Here is an 18,009-nt window from a genome sequence, read left to right on the forward strand (position 1 = left end):
ATCACGGTAGCTATTGCGGGTGCATACGGGGGGAATATTTAATCCTCGCGGTGCTGCCCTTCGAGCGGGATCGGAGCGGAACGAAGGGAGTGACATGCGCGCGTGGAATCGTTGAGGGTGCGGCCATCAATCGTCATGGGACGGAAAGAAGCCTGCCCCTGACCCTGGCGATGCCGCACTCTACATGTCAGACAGGTCCGGTTGGATGCTTGCTACTGCTCTATAGAGTACTAGTATCCTGTATAGATGCTGGGTATACGCAGACAGGTACCGCCCGGCACTTCGAACGAGAGAGCGCACCAAGATGTCCTATGTATGCGTACTCTCTACACCTACATACCCGAGGAATCCCCCCGTCGCGGTTCCCCGCGTCACCTGTCGGTGGGGTGCTGCAAAACTAACACTCTTTGGCAGGTCGAAACTCTCTCTCTGCCTATCTCTCTCTCCCTCGAGCCGTGAGCTTATCCCGACGACAAACAGATGCAGCTCATCGCGTGTGTATGTACGTATGACTTATCCGAGATCTCTCCCCGGGTCACTCTGTCTCGGTTGTCCAGAGGATGTAGGTAATACTTTACTCCGCTATATAGTTGGTAGCCGCCTGCCGTTCCGCTCCAGATATGTAGTTGGATAGATATGGACCTGTTCCGCGCTGTCTTCTCCGCCGGACTGGCGCGGGCTGCCTCTTCTATGTACTGCCTGCAAGCACCTTACGATGCATGCATTGTGTGGTGGTGGTGGTATGTATATGCAAGATGATGGCAGCAGTGTTAACGGTGAGGATCGACAATCTGGTTGCCCATCATCATCGTCATCATCACCACAATCCCCATCGCGACTGCCTTCACCGACGCAGCCGCAAAGCCCATGCCGCACATCCGCCGCAGAGCCATTCCATACATCCGCCACAGAGCCATACCGGTAGTCTCATTGGTCAGCCTCATGACCCGTTGCCGAGTATGTAGGCCCCGTGCAGAATGAGCGGCATCGCACTCGCAGATATGGATTCTTCGGGCTGTACTTACATAAATAAGTACCGTATGCGGCGTTCCCACCACTGTGACTGGCAACTGTCAACTGCTGGATTCTGCTGGTTCCTGCTACATCAACGAACCTATGTAGAGTGTTATAGCGTAACACACACACGTCGTTCTGCAGGCCTGGCCGTTAACTAAGTAGGTAAGCAGTTGACGTTGAAGGCGCCTCATGCACTGCGTGGGCGGCGGAGGAGTGAGGTGGTACATACTCCACATACACGTCTTTTTTTACTTTTCCTACCGTATGTAGAGTATGTTACTATATAGCCCGCGCAGCTGCCGCAGGCTCGCAGCATCACCAACTTTCGAACCTTCGTCGGAGCTGAACCAAGTACCTAAGTGCTTACTTAATGTAACTACTCTATATACTTTATCTTTACTACATACTTCACTGTACATAAAAAGCGGTCAAGTCTACTGTAGCATCGGCACATCGGCGGCCGCCCGACTGTCTCGGTCGTTCAGAGGACAGCTTTCGCCGTGCCTATCCGCCAGCCGTCGTTCATCTATCTACTCTAATTTACCACCACCCGCATCTACCCTAGGTACAAAGGTCTTGGGTATGTGTGTATCACGAAAGAAAGAAAGAAAGAAAAGAAAGAAAGAAAGAAAGAAAGAAAGAAAGAAAGAAAGAAAGAAAGAAAGAAAGAAAGAAGAAAAGAAAGAAAGAAAAGAAAGCAAAACGCCTCCATTCTCCCCTTCCCGACCCCACCATGCAAACCTCCACCAACACCCCTTCGCCCCATCGACCTTGCCAAAAAGGCGCTCAGGAGCAAAACCAAAACCAAAACAAACCCAGCAAGAAAAACGCCACATACGCCCCTTCCCTTTGGCAGAATCGCAGACATCGCAGGCTTCGGCTCAATCCGCATCGCCATGCGCGAATACCGTGTCTGCCGATCTGGATTGCCACCTCCCCCTCCTCTCCCATAAGCACTTGTCTCACGATTCTGGCTGGGCGGGAACCCAGCGTCGTCCATCTAGAGTTGATGTAGCATCCGCAGCTCGTTATTGGTGCACGATACTAGTATGTAGAGTAACTACCAAAGGAGAATCGAATTACCTGCAGGCTGCTGCAGCTGAGGAATTGGAGAGTACTACTCTACCTGTGATAATACGGTACCGTACCGTGGAAGCCGAGAGTTCTCTCCTGCTTCTACTTTGAGTTCCCCTTCTTCCGCCTTGAGTTCCCCTTTTCTTCAGACAGGCCCAAAGGGCTCTCTGAGCCTGCAGTCTAGAGTCTGGAGTCATACCGTTCGACGGTTCAATGAATCGATATAGGATCGTAGTTTTATTAATAGGTAGAGACATACAGATTCCAGATTTCAGCTGATGATTGATGATTGATCTACCGCTCCGGCTTCGTACATTAGGTAGGTACCAATTGGACTTTTCTGAACCCATGAGTGCCTACGTACCGTACCGTACCAACCAGATAACCAGAGTTCCTAGTTCCTACACAGCTGAGCTGAAGTGGAAGCAACCCCCCTTCCTCACATACCAACAACCTCATCAATTGGCTCCCATACTTCCAGTTCCTGTCTCTGTTCGTTTGCCTTGCAGATCTCCTGACTTCATTAGATATATTTCCGATCTATTCGAAGCCCGTGTATCGAACTGGGCACGGGCAGGGGCTGCCGCGGGCCGGGTCGTAAGTTTGAGTTGCAGATGCCAGGAAGTGTGTGTGTGTGTGTGTGTGTGTGTGTGTGTGTGTGTGTGTGTGTGTGTGTGTGTGTATGTGTGTGTGTGTGTGTGTGATCGCCGACACGCCCCTACGAGTATCTCTGCACTGGTACCTGGTTAACCACAATCGGCGCGGGGCATAGACGGTGGGTTTTCGGAAGATTTCTTGTCTTGTCTTGGTGGATGTTTCGGTAGGATAGGGGAGGGGGAGGGGGGAGGGTCCATGTAGAGTTTGGACGCTCGGTTGGTCGGTCGGTTTGGACGGTGGGAGATGGGCGATATGATGGCGGAGAATTGGATAAATGCATAATTCCGCTTGCACCGAGGTTCTGTGTGTCTGTGTGTGCTCGTGTGTATAGTAGAGTAGAGTAGGTATGCATACCTAGATCGCCTCGAGCCCTGCCCTGCCCTGCTCGCGCAATCCACGATCCAATCCGCAAGCACAAGCCCAAACCCAAGCTAAAATTCCTCAAGCCCAAGCCGCAAGTCCCCATGCCCAAACGACAGCGACAACGGCAACGGAAACTCCGAATCTCCGTTGCCCCTTCCCTTCCCCCTTCCCCCTCAATAACCAGCTCAATAACCAGGCTTCAGCCCAGGCCCTACTGCTCTATGTACTCTTTATTAGTACCAAGAGTACAGTCCACCGACTCCCGAGGCCCGCCGATGTAGGTATGAATCCAAAGCTGTAACCGCCGGCCTATCAAAACTCCAAAATTTGCCCACACGTAGACATCCCAAGTAAAAACGCTCTGTAGGTACCTATGACCTAGGTTGAGTAGGTACTTAGGCACCTAGGTAATCAATGCTTGCTTGCTTGCTTGTCTGCTGATGCAACCTCCGATCACAACTATCCATGGAATGCATGCACACATCCTTCACACATTCTCGAAAGTCCAGGCTCGATTCATCCTCCACCGGGCACCCAGGGTCCAGCACCCCATCAGCCAACGTGCGCTTATTTACAGGCGGCAATTAGCGATGCATACCAACAAAGTAGTCACTTATGTATTGATCATCTACGCAGCCCAGACCCCAGACCCAAGGCGGCCAGCCCCCGTCTCCCGTCTCCCGGTGCCGTCGTAACGCCAAGCGAGGGGCGAGGGATGAGGGATGGGGGTCGGCCCTCGGAATGAGCCGTCTTCGCCGGTATGCCGGATGGATAGGTAGCCGGGGGGAGGGCCGGGGGTTGGCACATAGACACATTCGGCGTGCACATACCGTAGGTTGGTATAGGGTACCAACCGCCCAGGCTCCGATTCCTCACGCCACCATCGCAGCCCATCGGTCCATCTTCGCCCCGCCCTGTCCATCTTTTGCCCCGCCCTATCCGTCCCGCGCCGCCTTACTCCTTGCTACCCAGTCTCCCATCATAGGTACAACCTCGATGCAGTGTGCACACCCTCTCAAGCTCTCAAGCTCTCAGGCTCCCAGACCCCCCTCCACCGCTCGCTCGCTCGAGCCTCGAGATGCGATGCGCTGCGATGCGATGCGATGCGGCGGTGGCGTGGGACTGCAGCGATTAAACGTTCTGGAAACTCTGTTGCCCCTTCCCACTTCCCCACTTCCCCCCTTCTCCCCTCTCCCCGTCACCCTCCTCCCGTCACCTGCGCCTTCAAAGTTCACACTCGTCCACGCGCACGCAAGGCGCGGCCGAGAGAGAGCCGCATTCCGCACTTTTGACATTCCACGTTTCGCGTGTGAGTAGTTTGAACTTTGACATCATATCGGAGCTATCTTTGAAGGGTGAGGGGAGGGGGGAGGCTGCGTTTCCGATCATAACATCTCATCGCGGCCACGAGACGGGCAAAGCCGGACGAGCCGGAGCCGGATGATCTACCTATTATCTTGATACCTATCATCTGCCGATCATAGCGGGAAGATGGGGAAAGATGGGGGGGAGGTGCTATCGATATACGGCACGAGGTATCCCAGGTATCCACTGGCCTTTGCTTGGTCAAGGTACATAAGGTATATACTCGTACATACATAGTCCGCCTCGAATCAAATCACGACGACAGAGATCGTGGACGGGAAATCTTTCGGCCGCACGGCAATGTGCAATGTGTAAAGTGCAAAGTGCACAAAACGAGCCGTATGCCTTGAATCGATTGAATTATAATCGATCGTGATTCGTTGCTATTTGCCCCTCCAGGGCCTCCACCCCGCCACACGACGAATCGGCCGGCATCCGAGGTGCGGTGCGGTTGTGCTGCGGTGCAAAGGTACGTACGTACGTATGTATCGTATGTATGAGGGATAAGGGGGGAGATGCGACGTGACGTGACGACGCTTTACGTGGCGGGCCGCGGCATATCACCCCCGGATCAAGCTCTGCCGAGTCAACATGGATGGATTTCTCAAGAGCATCCCCGGTATGTACCGAGGCATCCCGTAAAACCGAGTGATATCGCAAGCATGCCATCATCTTTCGTCCACCCATCCCATCCCCACCTGTCTGACATCGAAACGAAAATCCTCCAGAGCTTCAGAGCTCCAACTTTGGGGTCGTGATAATCCCTAACCAACCCGGCACCGGCCGATACTCACGTAGATATGAGGTATGTACATGCCCCCACTCTCCACGTTGGTCGGCGGCTCCAGTGTTCGACATAGGGACTGCAGTTTGGACTGGACGGACGGTTAAGATCTGGTCCCGTTCGGCCATTTAGACGGACTGCAGAAACGTAGTGCGTCCACTCCATGGATCTCGTGGACTGGGCGCGGACTGCAGTCCGTCTTGCTTTCAAAAAAAATTGGACTAGGTAGTCCGTCCAAATACTGCCCCGGACGGACTACCAAAATACATTCCAGTCCAGTCCGAGGCTCAGGACGGACGGACTGGACGATGTCGAACACCGGGCCGCGGCTCAGAGAATATTGACATGTCGGGGTTGAGAGGGGAGCCGGAGCGGGGTGAATATTTTTTTGTTTAATCATTGCGAGCGCGGGATGAATAGCAACAATAACGGCTGCAATTGTGGGTGTGTGCGAGTGACAATGCGAGTGACAATGACAGTGGAAGACTGGTGGTAGTGGTGGACTTGCGGGATATCCTCAGACCACGGGGTTAGATAAAACGGGAACGCGAGCGAGTGCGAACGTGTCTGGTGATGGAGGGAGAAGGCCGTCAGACGGGAGGAAAGGACCTTGAAGTGGAAAATTTTGAGTACCGGTTTTCATCTTTCGGATTTCCCCGTTTTTGACGTTCAGTTTTCATCCATCTCCAACATCTCCAGCCCCCAGGTTCAGAACTGTCGGATACCTTGGTTGGTATGGAAGTAGGTACACCATCAAGATCCTCGAGTCCTCGACCCAACCTCAAGGCCACCCCCACCAGTCAATCCCATCCCATCCAATTCTACCCAAGGGCCAATTCCACCCAACCCCATCTAATTCTGCATAATTCTGCATAATTCTGCATAATTCCGCACAATTCCACAAAAAAGATTACCAGTGCTTACGATAGTCCAGTCCAGTCCGTCTTTCCGCAAAAGTCGGACTGGGCTGAAAGGTTCAGTCCGGCAGGAGGCGTGGACTGGACTGGGCAGTCTGCACAACTGGTAGAGCTGGACGGACTGTGGTCGACTGGATGGACTGGTACTTTGAATGGAAAATGTTTGACATACGTAATGACCTTTTTGCACACGTCTATAGTACAGATATTGCAGACCCTCCTCGCACAGTGCATTGAGAATAGTCTCCTTGATATCTCCCTTTGTAGCAGCTACAAGACCATCTCTTTGCTACCTTTTGAGACATTTTAGGGCCTTCAGTGCGTCGTCACGCATGCTTCAGCGACGATATGAGAGTGATTTTAGCCCCACTAAAAACTCGTTCCGGATCTGCTCTTATGGCGGGAATGCTCAAATATTCGAGGGCCTTTCTGGCGAGATCTGAGCGAATAAATCACATAAAACTCGCTGGAAAGATGCCCGCTGGCCACATAGTTCGTGAACCTCGCTAGAAGTTGAACGAGTGATCACTTTTACCACTGAAATAATCTTGTAGGGGAGAGTATGAGAGGAGACGGATTGATATGGGCGGATATGGTATTGGTGGGAGGATATGGGAGGATATGGGCGGATATGGTAATTGTGGGTTGATATGGCAGGATATGGATTGATATGGTATTTGTGGGCGGATATAAGAGAATATGGATTGATATGGTATTCATGGGCGGATTTGGTATTTATGGAGGATATGGGAGGATATGGGCGGATATGGTAATTGTGGGTGGATATGGCAGGATATGGATTGATATGGTATTTGTGGGTGGATATGGTATTTATGGGTGGATATGGTATTTATGGGCGGATATGGTATTCATGGGTGGATATGGGAGGATACGGATTCATATGAGTGGATATGGATTGATATGGGTAGTTCTCTTGTCTTGTCGTGGTTTTACCACAGCTTAGAAAACCTGATTAGGAAGACAACGTTTTCTCTACACCAGGTAATTTGTTGTGCGAATACGGTAATTGTCTGGTAGCCCTCCAGTATTGTAGACAGTGCGTAATATTTTCATTTAGAAGAACTGCAGTAGTTATTCCAGCGGTTTGGTAAGCCTATCTCTACACACCGCATATAATATCTTTCGTTACTGTAGAATTGAGAAATATAGCAAAAAACAAACAAATACCAGAGCAAAAACCTGTATTATCTGAGACTGCTGGATTTATCCGAGCGGTAGTACTACCTACTGGAGACCTGCGGCATCAATCGCATCCTGCTGTTTGCTACCCTACTGTAGGTATCGGTATCGTATTCGTTTTCGACTCGAGCTGAATTGAACAGGTGTTTCCTACTACCTACCATAGTAGCATCCTGATGCTCGTAGCGTGGATTGACATGATCTGGTGTGGGATGAGGTGGCATCTTGGGTGGCATCTTGTGGGATGGCATCTTGTGGGTTGCGGTGTTGCTAGTGCAGTGTGCAGTAGTGTGGTCCTGCTAGACAGACAGTAGCCGGCTATAGTAGATTCATCACCTATCCCGTGCCTCGTGCGTTCTGCTGAACTGGGTGCTGTATGTAGGCTTCCACGTTCCATTCGCAGCCGACATCCCACCACCTCACCCCACCACCACTGATCACTCGACAACTGAGCAACTCAGCGCGGCGATGTGCGGAATACTGGGTTTCTGGAGCATACTCAATGGGTTTAAGCTTGGCGAATGAGAGTATTCTAATCGATGGCTGCCATAGCCTAAATACATAGCCTACATATATTCTCCTGCAACTTGATGTTGATACGGTTTTTTGGAAGGAGCCCAGAAGAATACCGGTATGTACGAACACGCACACGAACACGAGCACGGACACTAGACACGAACACGACACAGGAACTGGTGCCTTCTTGCGTACCATCACCCCCCACAGTTACAGCCTATGTATGTAGCAGCCACTCGTAAACGGTGGGACAATAGTGATAGTTAGTACCGTATAAGGGCATGCAAACACCTACTAGGCATGGGTTGAGAGAATCAGCCTTACAGAAGTGATACCATGGCCCACCTCCGAGCATGCACGCACGACATACCTACCGTACCTCGCGGCTGCTACAAGACTACAATTACGATAATACGAGTGATCTCTCACAGTGGCAGTGGCTGTGACTGTGGTTCGGACACGTGGTATTACTGCAATGATGCGCTCGACGGGCCGACTACATTTTACTTTGATATCACGTAACCGTCCCGAAGCCTGGCGGTCGCCGGTCGGCGATGTGGGTACTGCAGGGTTGTACGGTCCGTTCAAGGGAAAGGAAGGACCTCCTCGGAGTGACTGGGCGGCCGCGGACGGTCGGCGGTCCCCATAGGTGTTCGAGCATTGGGCTAGAGACCGAAGACAGTCCGGCAGAGAGTCTAGACTAGTACATAGAGGGAGACCGGACAACATCACGATTCACGATTCACGATTCACCAGTAAATCACGTTATACTCAAGGCCCTCACAAGCACTCACGTAGTATCATTATTCCCCGTCATCATTCCCAGCATCGTCGTTTCATGGATTATGTGCAAAGAATAACCCCCAATGTCCCCATCATCTCCGCTAAGCTATGTCTTCTCGGCAGCCGCCAAGTATTAGAGCACGCAACTTTTCTTCACATCCCCCACATCATCGTCAAGGTGGGATTTTCTATCGGTGCTTAGTCGATGGCTTGGCCTCGATCGTCATCATCTCGCCTTCGTCGGTCATGAAGTAGTCGTGGAGGAGGGCTTGCTTGGCGGATATGCGGCCGGCAGGGTCGTAGACGAGCATGGCCTGGTTGAAGTTGTTAATGGGTTGTGAGTGCGTACCGGGGGATGGAAGGACAAACGTCGAGAAGGTCAAGACCCGCGGGCTCAAGGTTCGGTACCATCCGCTCGATGTCTACTCGGTCCCACCGTGGAAAGCTGCTCTTGTAGTCGGGGAAGGAGGTCACGCCGGGCCACGTCGTCTCGTCGGGGGTGCCGAGTAGTCTAGTCGTGTCTGTCTGTCAGCTGTCTGCGTTTGCTGCGAGTGAACCAGGACGGTATTGACTACCGGAAGATCTTGAAGATCTCGTCAATCTCCGAGTCGCCGGGGAACAGGGCCTTGCGCGTGCACATCTCGGCAAAGATGCAGCCGACACTCCACATGTCGACACCGGTGCTGTACTGCTTTCCGCCCAGCAGGATCTCGGGGGAACGGTACCACAAGGTCACGACCTATCCATTCCCGCCACGTCAGCACACAAACAAACAAACACAGGGCCATTCACACAACTCACCTCGTGAGTGTAGGTCCTCAACGGCACACCAAACGCCCTCGCCAGACCGAAATCCGCCAACTTCAGATTCCCCTCCTTGTCGATGAGCAGATTCTGGGGCTTGAGATCTCTGTGCAGGATGCGATGCGAATGGCAGTACTTGACACCGCTGACCAGCTGGTTCATGAAGCGCTTGACCATGTCCTCGCCGAGTCCCATCCCCGCCGGTATGGCCTCCATGTACTTCTTGAGATCCAGATCCAAGAACTCGAAGACCAGGTAGACCTTGTGGCCCTCGGCGATGATGTTGAGTAGTTTGACGATGTTGGGGTCGTTCATCTCCTTGAGTAGCGAGATCTCGCGGATCGCGGTGGAGGGGACTCCCTCGTCTTCCGCTTCCAGACGGATCTTCTTCATCGCCACTATTCTATTGTGGTTGTTCAGGTCCTTGGCTTTGTACACAACTCCGTACGTGCCTAGGATGGGGATAGGATGGTTAGCTAAGGGGACGTAGCATGATGGGGGGTGGCGATGGGAACGGGGGGAAGGCAACAGACCTTCACCGATCTTCTCAATCCTCTGGTAGCCGTCCATGGTTGAGCTGTGTGTGAGGATGTGTTTGTCGGTTATGGAAGGTTGTAGGGGGAGGGTGTCGTGTAGCTGAGTAGGAGTGGCGATGAAGCTTCAGCTAGGGAAGCAAGTTTGTGGCGGGAGCCGTGTCGTGTCGTGTCGTGTTGTGGGGATGGCGAGGAAGACGCGAGTTCTACTCTAATATTGCGTCGGGGGGGTCGGAGGCGGCTCGTTTTGATTTTTGCTTGGTTAGGGTTTCTGGTTCTGGGGTTCTTTTTTTCTGATTCCGATGGACGTGTGATGTTGTAGCAAGCAGGAACGGGAAGGGGTTAAGTCAGCTAGGCCAGCATGAGTTCGTTTCCTTTGTTCCTGTCTGATGCCTGTCCGTCTCCGGTGTCTGTCACTGTGAAGTAAAGCAGTGCGGTGGGCGCGTGTGAGGGAGGACGATTGACTGCGAGGAGTGGGAGACGAGGCGGAGCGGGCGGAGCGGGTATCGACGGCGGGGATTGGCGGGGCGGGCGGGTTGAGTTGAGCTGTGTTGGCCGCCGTAGAGTACGTGCTCGGGAAGAACGACGAGCAGCTTTACATCGAGTTATATGTAGCATGTACTCTACGTTACTTCCATGCCCGCCGAGACCACTGACGCTACGATGTGCATGAGTACGTGATCTCCCCGCGTTTCAGCCGCACAAAGACGTGAGGATCCTCCGCATCGACATCGGGCCATTCTTGGAGCCCACGGCCAAAAGCTTCCTTTGACTCGCGAACCGATAACCGCAGAAGACCGATGCCGAGACATGTAATAACCGTAGTACTATACTCTGGACAGACCGGTATCATACAATCCCATCCTTCGAGACTTCCGAAGACTTGTACCCAAGTACCCAGTGCCCACACAATTTGACGGGCCCGTATGAGTGTAAACCGATGGACTTCACTACTGATTGAGTCGCCATGGAAAGCAATTGATTCCATGTAGCCCGCCAAGCTTTCGCAAACCATCCCTTCCCTCTCTCGACCTCCAATCCACAAACCATGGCCACTGCCGTCCCACCTCCGGCACCGGCACCACCACCGCCGCCAATCGATCATGCCCACCACTCCCCACCGCCGCATATCCGCGTGATCCACAAAACACTCCAGAAGTCACTGAGCAACGATGAAATCCCGATCCTCGATTTTTCCGGTGGCGGGGGGATTCCCGAGTACCACCGGAAGCGGCTGAAGCTACACGGCACGATATCAAGGCAGCAGGTGCGGGAGGCTTTTGCACAGTTTACGCGTGCGGCTGGGGCGGGAGAGGAAGAGGGAGTGCAGGGAGAAGAACAACAGGACGGAATCCAGGAGGAAGGGGATGTCGAGATTTGGGAGCATAGCTCTGTGCCTGGTTCGTTCATTACATCAAAGTATTGGTTTGTTACTGACATCTCCAGGCCTCCAACTAATCCCTTCCCTCCTCCCGCTCTCCATCCAGTCCACCCTCCTGACAGCCCTCCTCACCACCTCCCTCAGCGATACTTCCACGCACAAGACCAACCTCCACGCGCACTACACGCTGCCCACACCGTGCAACTTCTTCACGCTCCCATCCACCACCGTCCTCTCCCCCCTCACCTCCATCCACAAGCCGATAACACTTGCCCAAGCCCTCTCCAAAAAGCTCCGCTGGGTGACCCTTGGCGGGCAATACGACTGGACGCTGAAGCAGTACCCCACCGACACGCCCCCGGAGTTCCCCGCAGACGTGGCCGGGCTGGTATCCGGGTGCTTCCCTGAAATAGTCCCGCAGGCGGCGATAGTAAACCTTTATTCCCCCTCGGACACTTTAGCACCGCACAGGGACATCTCCGAGGCGTCGGGCGCGGGGCTGGTGAGCGTTAGCATCGGGTGCGCGGGGATATTCGTTATCGGCTGCGATGGGGAAGAGGAGGGTGAGGTGTTGGCTGTAAGGCTGAACTCGGGGGATGCGGTGGTGATGGCGGGAGCAGTCGGTGGGCGTGGCATAGTGTTCCGAAGATTCTGGCGGGGACATGTCCCGTGGGGCTGGAGCAATGGGATGGCGGGAGTGACAGCTGGAAGGGATGGATGAGAGGGAAGAGGGTTAACCTCAATGTCAGGCAGATGTGGGGTTAACTAGCACTGAGCAGGGGGAATAACCTGTTTACTTGCTATGCACCAAGTTTCGAGGGAAGGCCGTGTACCGAGACGTATTACGGTATCTACTGCCCGTTTGCGTGTTGGCCGGCCTGCGATACTCCTCCGTATCCCGATGCTGTGGAGTGAGAAGCTAAGTGTGCGCGGCAAACACGCGTTCGCTGGCGAGTGGGGGTGGCTGCGGGGCGGCGATACAAAATTCTAGGAGTGTGCCTTAGATGCTGGAGGAGGAGGAGGAGCAGCCCTGCACAGCCTCATGGCGGATGCAACATCAAATACATATAATATCTTGGACGTGTACCCTCTCTTTCTCCACTCTATTTGTACCTTCACGCCCTCCATTCTGTCTTACCCTCCCCTCTCCCCTAGCGAGTCTTTTCAGCTTTCTGGAGATGCGACAACTTGAACTTGAACTTCTGACTTCCAAGACTCCAAGTTCCCACGCAACCGGACTCTGAACGATCGCCATCCCCAGAAATAGAAGCGCACTATCATCCCTGCCTTAACTAGCCTCTGGCGCATGGTGGAGGCGGACCAGGAACTGAGCCACTACTCTACATAACTAATCATCGGAGGTCGATACCGCCGACACCTGCCTGGACAACCGCTTAAGACGCCTGAATCCAACGTACCGGTGGAAAGTGCACCGAGTGCCCCAGAGATACAACGACCGACGGCGATACTCCAAACGCACGACGAGAATTTGCAGAACGAATAGCAGCCATGCCGCTCGACGAGAACTTCCCGAGTGAGTGCGCTCCCGCTTCTCATAGTGTGCTCTGGCTAACGATCTCCAAGCCTACCAGTTCGCCATCCCTGACGCGACGAACCAGCCCACAATTACCACCGTCCACTTCACCATCTCTGGCGCCGTCCCGCAGCACCTCTACACCCTGACCCGCTTCCTGCAACCAGCGAATTCCTACAGCATCTCGCTGACCGACGCCCCGTTCCCGGACATAACCTACGGCTCGCTGTCTCTCCCGCTTCTCCCGAGCACCGTCAACCCCAATGAACTCCAGCGCCCCTCCTCGTTCACTCTCCAGCTCTACTCCCCGGACTCCACCGTGACGATCACCCAGAAACACACCGCCCTGACGCGCAACAACTTCTGGGAATTCACACTGCCCAAGTCCTCGTTCCTGCCACCGACGCAGTCGGCGCTGGACGCCTCGTACCGCCCGCCGGTGTCGGAGACACTCACGTTCCGGTGGCGCAAGGAGGGGATCAACATGCTTACGCGCAGCCAGCTGAAGTGCTCTCTGGTCTCCGGCGGGGACGAGCCGGACACGGTGCTAGCGATGTACAGCGGTGTCGGCGACAAGAACGGCAAGGGCGAGCTGGTGGTGTACGAGAGCAATTTCCGGCGCGTGGAGATGCAGGATCTCAAGGGGCTGGAGATGGTCCTGCTGCTGAGCTCCCGCGTCGTGGCCGACGTGTGGTTCAGCGGCTCGAGCGCTATATTCAACACTACACAACGCGTAGGCACGGGAATGGGCGGACCCGCCCCGCCCCCGCCAGCGTACGAACCCCCGGCCGCCTCCTCCGCTGGCACGTTCGCCGAACGCTTCAACAGCCAGGTATACCCGCCCGACAAACCCAAGGCCGCTCCCGTTTCACCCACCACCAGCCCAACACAACAGTCGGCGCCCATGCAGCAGCCCGCTCCCAAGCCCCAGCCCGCCGAGATGCCCACGCCCGCCCCAAGGCAACGACCCGCTGCACGGCAACCCCCCACCTCACCGGCACTAACCCAACGGCCCGCCGCGCGGCACCACCCAACAGCAAGACCACACACGACCGCGCGGCCCTTGCGGGCGCAACCCGCCTCGTCACAAGCGCCCGTGGAAGAAAAGATCGTGCCAACGCTCGAGGACCTCACAGCGCGACAGCGGATCGCCGACGAGCAAGCCGAGATCCGGCGGATGCTTGCGGACGAGGAGCGCGCGGCTGCGCACCGCCAGGCCGCTATCGACGCCGAGACCGAGCGCCTCAAGCGGCTGTATGAGCAGGAGGCGTTGGCGGAGGCGAGGGCGCGGCAGCAGCAGGGGCAGCAGCAACAGCAGGTGCAAAGACCGCATACCCAGCCGGGGCAGGCGCCGATGAGTCCGAGAAGGCCGCTGCAGCAGCAGAATCTACAGCAGCATAATCTGCAGCAGCACCACAAACAGCAGTATATTCCCCCTCCACTTCCAATTCCAAATCCGAACCGTGTTCCGAACCCGAAACCGCAGGCGCTAAAGTATTATCCGTCGCATAGAAACAGCAGTGGCAACATCAACAACAGCAGGCCGCCGATTGTCGGCGGCGCGGGCGGCTGGCATTCCGCCCCGCCGCAGTCACAGCCGGGACTCATCAATGCCGGAGTCGTCCCCAGTAGTGGGAAGCGGCTCGATGATAAGAGCCGAAGGAAAAGTTTCTTTGGGTTGAATTTTGGGGGTGGGGAGGCGGCGAGGGAGAAGGAGCGGGAGAAGGAGAGGGAGAAGGAGAGGGAAAGGGAGAAGGAGCGGGAGAAGGATCGGGAAAAGGAAAGAGAAAAGGAGAGAGTGAAGGAGCGGGAACGGGAGAAGGAACGGGGAGAAGGAGAGGGTGAAGGAGAGGGAGCGGGAAAAGGAGCGGGAAAAGGAAAGGCTGAAGGAGCTGGAGAAGGAGAAACAGAAGAATAAGGGCAAGGGAAAACTTTCAAAGAAGGGGAGTCGGATGTGGTAAAGACCTACTTGGAATGGGTCGGGAGGAATGGGAATGGCGTTTTGGGGAGTTTGCGTTGCTTTTATACCTGGGTGCGTACGTTTTGGAGGGAGATAACTAAGATTGAAATAGTTTGATGATGTGATGATGTGATGATCATGGGGAATAGGTACATACACTTTGGACGGCGGGAATGAAAGAGTACTTAGCGATAGTATCTACATGTTTGCCGGGTGATATTCGCAACAATAGAGGAGTGTTCTTGCAGTTTGCTTGCTCCACCGACTGGCGTTTTGTATTCCAAACAAGTGTGGCGTTAGTGGCAGAGGAGGTGAAGGACAACGCCGCACGACTGAGATATCGTGTCAAGTGGTCACCGTTCCGTTCAGTTCGGAGTACGCCGTGTATTCATGCTCTCTATTAGGAAAAGGAGATCTAGATTCTAGCCGATATATCACCATTTCCATCGCCACATATACGTAAAAGAAACTACATACATATTCAAAGCCAGCAAAATCAAAACAGTTCCCAACTCCCGACTCCCAAATCCCTCATACCCATACATTAGTCCCATTGATCATGCAAAACCCATCACCTACAGTCTCCATCACTATCACTCATCTGCTCCATTCACATCCACCCCATTCACCGTCATCTCATCCCCCTTCTCCGCCACCGTCCCAGCCGTCAACTCCTCAAAAACCCTGCCCAGCACTTCCCTAGCACCAAACAAATTCCTAACCCTAAGCCTCTCATTATCCAGATGCGCCATATCGGACGCCTGACCACACGGCAGATGCGCAGCCGGCGCTCCAAACTCCTCTTCGAGGAATCTCGCGGCGGGGATCGATCCACCCTCGCGGATAAACAGTGGCTGTGCGCCCCACACGTGCGTTATTGCGCGCTGCAGTGAGCAGAACGCCGAGTTGGTGAAGTCGCCCAGCCACGCTTCGGCGCTGTGCGATATGTCGATTGAGAGGTTGTTGCTGCCTGGGTAGGAGGACGTGAGGTATGAGCGGAGAGAGGAGGTCACGCCCGAGACGGATTGATCCGGGACGATGCGCAGGGAGATAGTCGCGGACGCGGACCGTGGGATCAGCGTGCTGTTGTTGCTGGGGCCGGACACGTCGACACGGTGGATGGTCAGCGAGGGGTACCGCCATTTCGACATCAGGTGGTCGGTGATTTCTTGGTGGGGCAGGCCGTGGAAGGGCGATGTCGGGTTGGCGTGGAGCGAGGCCGAGATGGGCAGGTACATTCGCTCCTCGGCGGGGGATAGAGGCCGGATGGGGGCGTTGAAGTCGGGGAGGAGGATCTCGCCAGTGGGGGAGGTGAGGTGGCTGAGGAGGGTGATCAGCTCGATGGTTGGCTCGCGGTTGAGCGAGCTGCCGTCGACGCCGGAGTGCAGGTCCGGCTTTTCGGACTGGATGGTAATCGTGGCGTGAATGACTCCTCTAAGGCCATAGGTGAGGCAGGGTGTATCATCGTCGAGCCAGTACGAGTTGGCGAACACGATCCAGTCGACATTGCCGATCAGGTCTTTGTGTTTCCTGACAGTATCTTTGAATCCTCTCGATCCCGACTCCTCCTCGCCCTCGATCAGGAAGACGATGTCACTCTCCAATTTCCCCGACTGCAGCAGTTCCCCGGCGGCAAACAGCGCAGCCAGACACGGTCCCTTGTTGTCGCTCACTCCACGGCCGTAGAGGTAGCCATCGACGCCTGTGAGCGTGAAGGGATCCGTTTTCCAACCCGAGCCCTCGGCGCTGGCCGGAATAACATCGTAATGTCCGTAGAACAGCAGGGTCTTCCCCTTCTCCGCCTTCCTGTTCGCACCCTCAAACCTTGCAAACACCACCGGATTGCGACCGTCCTCCGTCGGCAGCAGCGACGCGGCAGCTCCAAGTCGTTTACACAGACTCTTCAGAAACGTCGCACCCCTCCGACACTCCTCAGCGCAGCTAGGATCCGAGCTCACCGTCCGGAGCGCCACCAGCTTCGCCAGCGAACTGAGCAACTCGCCCTCACCCTCGCCGCGCTCCTCCTTGCCCCCCTCCTTCGCCGGAAACGGCTCGACGTCCCACACGCCGACACAATCGTCATTTCCACCGGTGATGTACAGCAGCCTCCCGTTCTTCTCGGTCACCGCACTGGCCAGCACCAGCCCCTCGTGCGCCCGCCACCTACTCACACACTCAAATCTCATATTCCACTTCCGCGTGAACCCGCTCGCGCTGCCGGAGAAGATACACTCCCCCTTCACCGCCAGCGTAAGCACGTCGTCGCAGTGCGCCTGCACACTCCTGACCTTCTGGCAGGTGTCCAGATCCCAAATATGTATTTCGCCGTCCGTAAGACCCGTGTAGCAGCGTATCCTTCACAACCATACTCAGCACGCCCGAGTCGCCACCAGCGAGCGTGCGCAGCTCCGAGATCCCACCAGTGATCGGATCAATCGCCCACAACTTAACATCCCCGTCGCCCGCCCGCCGTGAGCAGGAGCGACCCGGCGCCCAGCCCGATCTGCGCGGCAGGGAGGACCTGCATGCAGTAGACGTACCCAAAATGCGCGTACTGGACGATATTCGCGGGCTCGATCTCGAGCAGGGTCTTTCCGCGGGCACCCTCCTCTGCCGCTGGATCCTCGGCCTCATCCTCCTCCTCGTCGGGCCGGGGCGTGCACCTCCCGCCGGGCCCCTTCGAGTCGAAGAAGCGGTGCACGCGCTTGCTCGGATGGGCCTCGCCAGACACGGATTTTGCGCCGGCGGCGCCGGCGCCGCGCAGGTCGATCCACTGCACGGATGTGTTCTGTGCGCCGAAGTACGCTGTCCGCGAGGACACCGAGTACGCTACGCAGAAGACGTCGCCCACGTCGAATGTCGAATAGATCGTGTACAGGTTCGTGAATGTGCGCGGACACCACACTTGCACGATCGCATCGCCGGCGGAGGAGAAGAGGAGTTCGCCCTCGCCGGAGGAGGAGGGGCTGGAGGAGAGGTGTAGCGACAGCACGCTGCCAGAGTGCCCGCGTAGTGTGGCTACTAGGGAGTACGTCGCCAGCGACCACACCAGCACCGAGCCCGACTGCGAGCCCGCGAAGATGTGCGTGCTGTTGAGGGCAAGCGAGAGGATGCTGCGCGT

At 55.4% G+C, this 18,009-nt stretch overlaps 4 protein-coding genes across 4 annotated transcripts; 2 read left to right on the top strand and 2 right to left on the bottom strand.

Moving 5' to 3' along the window:
• Nucleotides 1-8,797: 8,797 nt before the first annotated feature.
• On the bottom strand, nucleotides 8,798-10,505 carry BZA05DRAFT_467499 (kinase-like domain-containing protein). The gene is made up of 5 exons (XM_051487818.1): nucleotides 10,014-10,505; nucleotides 9,478-9,932; nucleotides 9,252-9,415; nucleotides 9,046-9,187; nucleotides 8,798-8,990 (listed from the first exon to the last, which is right to left on the bottom strand). Exons 1-5 carry the CDS (start codon nucleotides 10,048-10,050, stop codon nucleotides 8,865-8,867), a joined length of 924 nt encoding a protein of 307 aa, XP_051334453.1. The 5' UTR covers nucleotides 10,051-10,505; the 3' UTR covers nucleotides 8,798-8,864.
• Nucleotides 10,506-11,061: 556 nt separating this feature from the next.
• On the top strand, nucleotides 11,062-12,159 carry BZA05DRAFT_467506 (oxidoreductase; the record flags this gene model as incomplete). The annotated part of the gene is made up of 3 exons (XM_051487819.1): nucleotides 11,062-11,413; nucleotides 11,460-11,964; nucleotides 12,015-12,159. 3 exons carry the CDS (start codon nucleotides 11,062-11,064, stop codon nucleotides 12,157-12,159), a joined length of 1,002 nt encoding a protein of 333 aa, XP_051334454.1.
• A 744-nt stretch (nucleotides 12,160-12,903) lies between these two features.
• BZA05DRAFT_467508 (uncharacterized protein) lies at nucleotides 12,904-15,083 on the top strand (the record flags this gene model as incomplete). The annotated part of the gene is made up of 2 exons (XM_051487820.1): nucleotides 12,904-12,928; nucleotides 12,979-15,083. 2 exons carry the CDS (start codon nucleotides 12,904-12,906, stop codon nucleotides 14,844-14,846), a joined length of 1,893 nt encoding a protein of 630 aa, XP_051334455.1. The 3' UTR covers nucleotides 14,847-15,083.
• Nucleotides 15,084-15,266: 183 nt separating this feature from the next.
• Nucleotides 15,267-18,009, bottom strand: BZA05DRAFT_414086 (uncharacterized protein; the record flags this gene model as incomplete). Its single annotated transcript, XM_051485238.1, has 2 exons — nucleotides 15,267-17,243; nucleotides 17,375-18,009. Coding segments are annotated over 2 exons (2,397 nt in total), but the record flags the coding sequence as incomplete, so codon positions are not given.

Source organism: Tricharina praecox, assembly GCF_024521635.1.
Source record: "Tricharina praecox strain CBS 144465 chromosome Unknown BZA05scaffold_79, whole genome shotgun sequence".
Classification (NCBI taxonomy): Eukaryota; Fungi; Ascomycota; class Pezizomycetes; order Pezizales; family Pyronemataceae; genus Tricharina; species Tricharina praecox.